Genomic DNA, 10,695 nt, shown 5'->3' with positions numbered 1-10,695 from the left:
TGACCTCTGACCCCTTCATCATGGCATCTCTGCTCTGACCTCTGACCCCTTTATCATGGCATCTCTGCTCTGACCCCTTCATCATGGCATCTCTGCTCTGACCCCTTCATCATGGCATCTCTGCTCTGACCTCTGACCCCTTCATCATGGCATCTCTGCTCTGACCTCTGACCCCTTCATCATGGCATCTCTGCTCTGACCTCTGACCCCTTCATGGCATCACTGCTGTGATGTGACCTCTGACCCCTTCATCATGGCATCTCTGCTGTGATGTGACCTCTGACCCCTTCATCATGGTATCTCTGCTGTGATGTGACCTCTGACCCCTTCATCATGGCATCTCTGCTCTGACCTCTGACCTCTGACCCCTTCATCATGGCATCTCTGCTCTGACCCCTGACCCCTTCATCATGGCATCTCTGACAGTCTACCTAACCCCGACACACACACACACACACACACACACACACACACACACACACACACACACAGTCTACCTAACCCCAACACACACACACACACACACACATTCACACACACACACACACACACACACACACACACACACCCACAGTCTACTAACCCCGACACACACACACACACACACACCACACACACACACACACACACACACACACACACACACACACAGTCTACCTAACCCGACACACACACACACACACACACACACACACACACACACACACACACACACACACAGTCTACCTAACCCCGACACACACACACACACACACACACACACACACACACAGTCTACCTAACCCCGACTGCCCGCTCCACACCACAACCCAGCTACCTGCAGTCTACGCAACCCCCACTGCAGGACTATCAGCTCCATACTCCGCCATGCCCACCCATTCTATTCCCTAACCCAATGCCCTGCTCACCAAAACGCTCAAGAAGAAGAGCTCCATTCTGTGAGCCACATTTAACCCCAGTCATCCCTCTCTCACAGGCTCCCTCCCTCTCTCTCACACGCTCCCTCTCTCACACACACCATACTCCCTCTCTCACACACCATACTCTCTCTCTCTCTCACTCCATACTCTCTCTCTCTCACACACACCATACTCCCTCTCTCACACACCATACTCTCTCTCTCTCTCACACTCCATACTCCCTCTCTCTCTCTCACTCCATACTCTCTCTCTCTCTCTCTCACACACCATACTCCCTCTCTCACTCCATACTCTCTCTCTCTCTCACACACCATACTCCATCCATCTCTCTCTCACACTCCATACTCCCTCTCTCACTCCATACTCTCTGTCTCTCTCACACACTTCATACTCCCTCCCTCACACACACCATACTCCCTCTCTCACACACGCCATACTCCCTCTTTCTCTCACACACCATACTCCATACTCCCTCTCTCACACTCCATACTCTCTCTCACACACACCATACTCCCTCTCTCTCTCACACACTTCATACTCCCTCTCTCACACACGCCATACTCCCTCTTTCTCTCACACACCATACTCCATACTCCCTCTCTCACACTCCCTCTCTCTCACACACCACACTCCCTCTCTCTCACACACCATACTCCCTCTCTCTCACACACCATACTCTCTCTCTCACACACCATACTCCTTCTCTCACACACTCTCTCTCTCACACACCATTCTCCCTCTCTCTCACACACACCATACTCTCTCTCTCACACACTATACTCCCTCTCTCTCTCACACACCATACTCCCTCTCTCTCACACACCATACTCTCTCTCTCACACACCATACTCCTTCTCTCACACACTCTCTCTCACACACCATTCTCCCTCTCTCTCACACACACCATACTCTCTCTCTCACACACTATACTCCCTCTCTCTCTCACACACCATACTCTCTCTCTCACACACCATACCCCCTCTTTCTCTCACACACCATACTCCCTCTCTCTCTCACACACCATACTCTCTCTCTCACACACCATACTCTCTCTCTCTCTCACACACTATACTCCCTCTCACACACACGCCATACTCCCTCTTTCTCTCACACGCCATACTCCCTCTCTCTCTCACACACCATACTCTCTCTCTCTCACACCATACTCCCTCTCTCTCTCACACACCATACTCCCTCTCTCTCTCACACACCATACTCCCTCTCTCACTCCATACTCCCTCTCTCTCACACACCATACTCCCTCTCTCTCTCACACACCATACTCTCTCTCTCTCTCACACACCATACTCCCTCTCTCTCTCACACTCCATACTCCCTCTCTCACACTCCCTTTCTCACACTCCATACTTCCTCTCTCTCACACACTCCCTCTCTCACACTCCATACTCCCTCTCTCACACTCCATACTCCCTCTCACACACTCCATACTCCATGCATCTCTGTGTATCAGTGTTAATAGTAATGAACAGAAGCTGTGCTCCCTGTGTCACTCCTATGCTGTGTATGTGCAGTGTGTAGTGTAGTGTGTATGTGCAGTGTGTAGTGTAGTGTGTATGTGCAGTGGTTCACATGTGAAGAGTTCATTTGTGTTTTTCTAATCTGCAGTTGCGCCTGAAACTAACCTTACAGCCGTTCCTGGTACCAAGCGTAAGTGTGTTTCGATGCTACATTTCTCCTGTATATTGCTTTCTTTTTGCTCCTTCATCAAAAGATCAGCTGTAGTTTATCTGAGATGTCTAGTTGGTCATTTGGCCCAAGGTGTCCAGATACATACACATATACTGTGAGTGTACGTCCCCAATAATATAGTTCAGTTCAGTCGGTCCAAACCAGTGACCACAGATGTAACCATAGCCATATGAGCTAGAAAGTTCTAGAAATCTCGAAAATCCCTTTGGTCAAATTCCTTTTATTTTTTCTCTCTCACAATGAGTGTTAATACATTTATCACATTATTGCAATGATTGTTTTACACAGGAAAGTAAAGTAATGTCAAACAATCTTGCTGAGTTGGTGTGTGTCTGTAAACACAGACAGAGCAGAGCACATCAGAACAACAACAGATAGCTCCCTGCTGGTTTGCATACTTACCTCCAGGACACTCCTAGCAGGGCTTTTAAGCACTTAGAGGGGTAGTTTGCACCCGGAGGAAACTGTAGAAGGCAGATGGGAGGGGGGTGGTCAGCTCTGACGTAGCTGCTCTCTCCGGGGCAGCTCCGGGCCGGTTCCGGCACAGCTCTGGCCCAGATGCGGCAGCCAGATGCTGTCAGGGTCAGGGCTGTTTATTCCCATTACCTCAGTGGGCCTCCAGGGGACTGGCTCATAATCACACCCTGCCTGGAAGCATCCGCTCCTCTGTGTGTGTGTGTGTGTGTGTGTGTGTGTGTGTGTGTGAGTGTGTGTGTGTGTGTGTGTGTGTGTGTGTGTGTGTGTGTGTGTGTGTCTGACACCACTGGAGTGAGCCGCTATCAGTAAGGCTCCATCCACACTAATACAGTTTAGTTTTAAAATGAGCATGTAGCCGTGTGGACGTCCCCTCACTGAGACAAACCAAATGATTAGAGATGGTAACAAACACAAGGCACTGCACGTGACAAAAATGGGTTTGACTCCGTCAGAGTCTCACTACGAAACAGAACAAACGACCCAGAACAGAACAGACCTAATGAGCTGGAGTGCAGAACAGTGTCTGCACAGCCCATCATATGACACCACTGGATCTGCTGTACATTCACATGTGTCGCCTGGCCAACCTCTCCATCCCAAGCAACGTACAGGTGAGGTACAGTGCAGGCAGGTAGCCAATGGCCACTCAGGGATTAAAACACTGAAAGCACAGTGTCCAATCAGGCTTTAGCTGCACACCACTAAAGTGGCAGAAGGGGAAGACTTGAGGGTTGGGTTGAGCTTGGTTCTAGAGGATGGTTCTCACTAATGAGGTTCTAGAGGATGGTTCTCACTAATGAGGTACTAGAGGATGGTTCTCACTAATGAGGTGTATAATGAGGTTAGTTCTAGAGGATGGTTCTCACTAATGAGGTGTATAATGAGGTTAGTTCTAGAGGATGGTTCTCACTAATGAGGTGTGTAATGAGGTTGGTTCTAGAGGATGGTTCTCACTAATGAGGTATATAATGAGCTTGTGCGTGTGCTTGTGGTTCTCCAGCGTCTGGGTCGGTAACAGTCAAACCTCCGAGGAGAGTCCAGAAAGGTTTGTCATCTTGTCATGTGTCTGTGCTTGGCCTGCGCTCTCCTGTAAGCGCGGTGGTCCCCATGGCGATCAGGGGCCCTCCACTGCACTGCACTCAGCTCTGCACTGCACTGCACTACTGTCAGCCTCCTGTCACCTTTTGCATTCAGACCTGTGGAGGCATCAGCAACTGCCATCAGATCTGTGGCCTGGGCACTGTAATGACAGCCATCTTAGCTTCTGTTAATATAAGACAATACAATATAATAGAATACAATACAATACAATATTACTCTCCGTATATAATTTGGCATCCTGTATTGATAGTCTGGGGTGGTGGCTACTAGGCTAAACAGATTTGTGCGGGTGCTTTGACACCAGTCTGATGGTGAGCTTGCCTCTGCCTCCACTGAGTCCTGAATGCGAAGAAGAAGCCTCTTCTCCTGAAGCCTCTTCCTCCTCCTCAGGACGGATCAGCTGGAGGGAAGGACCTGTCTTCCTCACTATGAGCCATGCCACACCACGCCACGCCACACCACACCACACCACGCCACACCACGCCACGCCACACCACACCACACAAGACTAGACCACACCACACCGCGCCACACCACCCCACACCACACCACACCACACAAGACTAGACCACGCCACGCCATGCCACACCACGCCAGACCACGCCACACCACGCCACGCCACGCCACGCCACGCCACACCACGCAGACTCACCTTCTTTCCCCACAGAGCAAAGGCTTTATGCATTCTTCCTCTCCTCTCCACCCCTACTCTTCCACCAGCAGCGCTTTATGATTTCTGAGTAGGGTGTTTGATTAGTATGGCTGCAGCAGCTCAGAGATGATAAACTGCATGGGCGCTCTGCAGCAGCTCAGAGATGATAAACTGCATGGGCGCTCCTCCCCACACTGCATCTTGTTTCTGCACGGGCTTCCAGTCGCCAGGAGCTTCACTTCCTCCCCGTCACCGTGGTTTCCTCTGCTTCTCCTCCCTTCCTCACCTGTTACTGTGTTTTTTTCTTGTCGTCCACCAGAGGGCAGTGGTGTGATCATTGCGGTCCTCATCGTCTGCGTCCTCCTGCTGGCCATCCTGGGAAGTGTCCTCTACTTCCTGTATAAGAAGGGCAAGATTCCCTGCGGGCGTTCCGGGAAGCAGGATCTGTATGTCCTTTTTAGGAATGTTAGATCTAGGGGTTAAAGGGATCATTGCACAGCACATGGTGTTATAATGAATAGTGCTGTTATTATGAATTGCTACGGTATATTATAATTGTGTTAACGATTACTGACATGAATTATAGCTATACTCATTTAATCTACATCATTTTACAGTGTGCAATAGAAGCATCTTGCACTCAGCTAGTTGTTGATTGTTCTTGATTAAGGTAACTTGTGCAGGTGATTAATAATTAGGTGCAAATATTCTATTCTTCACAGTACAAAAGAGAAGTCCAATAAGGATGCCATCGTCATGGAGATGAAGACTGATAAGTCTGATGAGGCGGTTCTTTTACAGGGAGTCAACGGGGACAAAAAAGCCCCCTAGTGACCAGGTAACTAAGGAAACAGTCACACGGCAACCAATCCACAAACAAGATCACAGAGATGCCTGAAGCATTTCCACTGCCCCGTCTGGCCACCACGGCCCATGAATCAGATCAGATTACGTTTACAACACTAAGCTTTTTCCCAGTAACCCAATCACGTTTTGCCTCTGGTTAGATTCTGGTTCTTACCTTAGAACAGAGTATAATGTCCGTAGTATATATATTTGTGTCACTAAATGTTTCAATGAAAAGGCGCATGTATAAGTAGGTTAGGTAGATTCTCAGCACTCTACTGCACCCTAGTAAGGTATAGGTAAGGTATAGGTAAGGTATGAGGTGACATTTTTTGTTGTGATACTTGTGTCCTGTGTTGATTTTGTGTTCTCTCTCTCCTCTAAAGTGGAGTGAAGTCTATGGACATGCGGCTGTGCCTGCGCTGCACTGATCTGAGAACAGCAACAGCAGCAGCAGTGACAGTCTGCTTCAACCCCCCGCCCAGATGTCACTCAGGGTCTGACCCGAACACGGCAACAACCCCTCTGCACCCCCCTGGCTCCACGCACCCCCCCCCCCCAAACAAAAATACAGATACCCCTATACACCCCTAGATACAGCCATAAAACTCAGCTAATCTCCCTTGTACAGCCCTACATACAGCCACCAAACGCAGCTTATACAGACCTAGATACAGCTACACACTAGATCCACAACCACCCACCTGTCAGCCTGTGATCTATCCTGCCGGTCATACCCGTCCTCTGCTACACTTCTCTTACAACCCCCCCCCCCCCCCCCAGCCCTTCTCCTCTGTCCTCCTGATCCAGGTAGAACCCTGCTGTCTCCTCATGTCATGTCACCATGGAGACGTGTTCTGCGAGTGTTGTAGAGTTTAGCGGAATCCAATTGGCCCGGTAGAGCACTTATGCAATCAGTGGCTCCTGGTTGTGTATGCTACTTTATCATGTATATATTATCTACTGTATATATTCCTGGAGACCAGGTGACTTCGGGACAGATTTGACCCACATATGGTGCCGACCTAGGCCTGATCCAGGTCTAGATCAGGTCTAGATCAGGTGTAGATCAGGTGTAGATTAGGTCTAGATCAGGTCTACATCAGGTCTACATCAGGACTAGATCAGGTCTAGATCAGGTCTAGATCAGGTCTACATCAGGTCTAGAACAGGTCTAGATCAGGTCTACATCAGGACTAGATCAGGTCTAGATCAGGTCTACATCAGGACTAGATTAGGTCTAGATTAGGTCTAGATTAGGTCTAGATCAGGTCTAGATCAGGTCTACATCAGGACTAGATCAGGTCTAGATCAGGTCTAGATCAGGACTAGATCAGGACTAGATCAGGTCTAGATCAGGTCTACATCAGGTCTAGATCAGGTCTAGATTAGGTCTAGATCAGGGCCAGATCTGTACCAGAGTCAGCTGTCTGGGTTTAGATATTTAAAATAGATGAAGAACATTTGTGAAGTATAACGATCACAGGTCCATGTTTAGGTTCCTTCTTTTTGTTTTGCATTTTTTTGTAAGTATATGTAGTTGAGTGTGTTCTGGGTCTTTGTGTCGCCTCCTGCTGTGTAATCTCTTTACTTTTATGATGAAGGACGACACTAACCGAGGCAGCTTTGCCACCCAACTAGCGTTGAATGTGGGGACATTAGGTGTCCGGATCTGCCTGGGTTAGTTCCAGTTTTTAAGGGCACAATTCAAAGAGATGAATCTGATGAGAAACTGTGAACGCCGTGGGCAGCATTTGGTGGAAAAAAGTGGGATTTCCTGTCACTTTTAGAACTTCTTTTTCTTTTACAAAAACCTCTACAGCATACTGTGTACATCTGACAATCTTGCTATTCTGAGATTCAGAATAGATTTATCTTTCTTCAGAATAGATTTATCTTTCTGAATCGTTCCCTAGTTTCACTTCTGCCTCATTGGAGTCTGTGCACTGAATATTTCGGATTATTTATCGTACGTTAAAAAAAACAATCAGAAACACACTGTTCACACCCCCTTGGTTTCATACACTGTTCCATATTTAAAAAAAAGTAATCTATTTTTTGTTAAAGTCTTGTCTCTACTGTGACATCCCTTAAATCATGTTCACCCCCATTACACAAGAGAAAACCATGACAGACCAAACTCTTGAGTTTTAAGGCTCATGTGCCATCTAGTGGTGACAGAGAGAAATGTCATATAGGCATATTTCAATTTCTTAGTTTTTTTGTTCAGTGTTTTGTTTCTGTCATTTTATTACCTGCTGTCTTTGTGATGCACTATTTTTGTTCTTTAGTTTTATAACAAAATTATTTTACTTTTTGGCCTTAAGCAAGCTTAAGCATTAAGCCTTATGTAAATTTCAACCTGACTATGTACTATTCTGCATTTTAATTCAGGCAACTAGCCTAGTCACCTAAAGACCCAAACCTGCTTCTGACCAGTATTCTGTGTCAGTGTCAGTGAATCCAGTCAGTTGCATCTGAATCTGGAATCTGTGAACAGTGAAGTCGATTTTTAAAGGTGTAAGATACAGCTTGGCAGTAGCATCATCCAGAAGCCATGTTTGTTTTAGTCTGTCAGTCACTGTCAGACTGCCGTTCAAAGCACAAATGCACATTATTTGCACCTGTACACAACACTGCAATCGGACAGTTTACTTGTTGTAAAAGCATGTACAGCTCAAAGATAGCAAGACAGAAATTCTATTTTTAAGTTTAGGAAGTAGAATGAATCCAGTCAGTTTATGCATCACCATCCATTAATCCCAAAGCTCTGAAAGGCCACGTAGGGACGGTGTTCACGCTGATAAAGACTGAAGGTCGAAGGTCGAAGGTCGAAGGTCACAGTGCCAAGGAGCCCAGAGCAGAGTTGGACTGACTGAACAGAGACTGAAGCGTGTGTTTCCTTGGGTTTTCCAAGTATATCCAGTCCACAGATTTGTATACTCTTCTACTGATTTCTATACTGTATTTTTATGTTATGTCAATGAGGGTTTGTGTTTGAGGCTTCCTCTTTTACTTGCTTCTTAAAATGCTCTACTTCTGTGCCTTTAATGAAAATAAAATATAAAAATGAAAAATAAACAAGTTCAGGAATGTGCCATTGTCTCCGCTGTGAAGGTTCCCTAATGCAAGAACAGCGAAACAATGGACAAACTTTGCCCATGTATACCTTACTATATAGATCACACACACACACATATATATACTGTATACCGTAAATCCTCAAATAGTGGTCGGGGCTTTTATTTACTTAGGCTGCACAGCGCACTGGCCTATTTGAGGCAGGCTTGTATTAGGGGCAGGCCTTTATTTCTTACGGCTCTTCAGAATGTTCAAAAAAGTTCCGTTGATTTGAATGGGGCACCCCAACGTTAGCGGGTCTGTAATTTCTTGATATTCACCACCTCGAAAAGTTAATGACCGCTGTCATTGGCAACGGGTTTTGTGCTTCTAATTCACATCTTTCATATAATTCTGCAAGAAGTCCGGTCATTTAACGTAGCGGAAAGTATACAATGGAACCGGATTGTCACCAAATGACCGTTAACGGCACGGTCATTTTGTGACAATCCGCTTCCATTGTATAATTTTAAACGGCACGCTCCTAACCCAAATAAAGCCCTATGAAGACTTTTCTGAAACACATAGGGCCCTCATTTCATTGAGGTGCAAATGGCAGCGAGCAAAGTATGCTGCGCCTGAACTAAAGCTAATTTAATAACTTGGCAAAGTCAGTACTATGAGCAAGACCCCAAGCGCAGACATGGGTGGGTCAGTGCAGTACTCCCACACGCCACAGGATGGCGCTCAATGCTCCCACACGCCACACAGTAGCGCCAGGTCACCAGCGACACACTTTGCTCGTTGCCCGTCAATTAAATTAGACTCCAGAGAATATGGGCTCTGGAAAAGCCAAGTTACCACATCCTAGTTGTGTGTGTGTGTGTGTGTGTGTGTATGTGTGTATATATATATATATATATAAATATAAACGGCACGCTCCTAACCCAAATAAAGCCCTATGAAGACTTTTCTGAAACACATAGGGCCCTATGTGTTTCAGAAAATAAATAAATATATTATATGGACATTCCTCCAAAATACCTCTTTTTAATGATTTTGTTGCCGTTTCGTGATTTCCGCTAAGAAAAAAAGTCTTCAGGCTAATAGAACTTTAACGTCCCAGGTGTTGCGTAGCAACCCATTACTTGCTGACTTCATGTTACTGACTTCATGTCATGTTGTATTAGTTCTGAAGTTCAGATCAGGAACGTACCCGCACCACTGGGAGTTGAATGCTGGGAAGAGGTCGCGGGGTCACATTACAGCTAGTGAGGTCATAATGGGTGAACCGGGTATGACCATATGCTTGGCCCTGGGTGGACACGCTGGAGTGGACTTGGATTACTTAGATATGTTTATGCCAACACAAAGCAGAAGCATGGTAGCCTATACATTTATTAAAAATTGCTTTAATAACAGATGTATAAATTCCAAAATTAAAATGACTTTATATGTTTGTTTTTTTTCTGGGTTGGTGTACATCATGAACAATTAATAAATAACATTAGTCTTTATTTGTTGACAAATGAAAAATGTACATAATCAAACAAAAAGGCAAATCTGCTGCTCTTCATGACTTTGTACTCTGCAGGTGAAATTCATTTGTTATTCATTTCATTTTCATCCCCCTCTATTAGTCTCCAGTTCATAGAAACTGTCAATAGATTTAAACAGAATAGATGTATAATCTTCATATTAACAAGACATGGCATTGGTATGAGTGAAGTCCCAGTATTCAGAATTCATTTCAACAAGTCGTCTTCAACCGAGTGAGGAGTTTTCAGCGCTCAATGCTGAAGACATCTCTGAGTCCAAGATGACCAAACAAAGTGTAGCGCCCCCTTTACAGGTTTTACAGATCAGTAACCCCCCCCCCCTTTGGTTTCCCCCTGAACCTACCGCCACAGAAGTGAACCCCCACGGAAC

The 10,695-nt window shown here is 46.2% G+C and overlaps 1 protein-coding gene across 4 annotated transcripts in view; it reads left to right on the top strand.

Moving 5' to 3' along the window:
- Nucleotides 1–8,803, top strand: part of mcamb (melanoma cell adhesion molecule b) — a 56,978-nt gene extending 48,175 nt beyond the window's left edge. For 2 of the 4 annotated variants that reach the window (XM_012841783.3, XM_012841784.3), the window contains 5 exons: nt 2,547–2,588; nt 4,108–4,152; nt 5,180–5,306; nt 5,583–5,698; nt 6,093–8,803. In XM_012841783.3, the coding sequence (XP_012697237.1) occupies nt 2,547–2,588; nt 4,108–4,152; nt 5,180–5,306; nt 5,583–5,691 (323 nt within the window). In that variant the 3' untranslated portion in view covers nt 5,692–5,698; nt 6,093–8,803. The remainder of the gene's footprint in view (nt 1–2,546; nt 2,589–4,107; nt 4,153–5,179; nt 5,307–5,582; nt 5,699–6,092) is intronic. The other 2 variants (XM_031583833.2, XM_012841785.3) reach the window with 2 other exon arrangements.
- Nucleotides 8,804–10,695: the final 1,892 nt, after the last annotated feature.

This window comes from Clupea harengus, chromosome 17 (genome assembly GCF_900700415.2).
Source record: "Clupea harengus chromosome 17, Ch_v2.0.2, whole genome shotgun sequence".
In the NCBI taxonomy this organism is placed as follows: domain Eukaryota; kingdom Metazoa; phylum Chordata; class Actinopteri; order Clupeiformes; family Clupeidae; genus Clupea; species Clupea harengus.
Note: the sequence above shows the minus strand (reverse complement) of the source record. Positions and strands in the feature narration are given on the sequence as shown.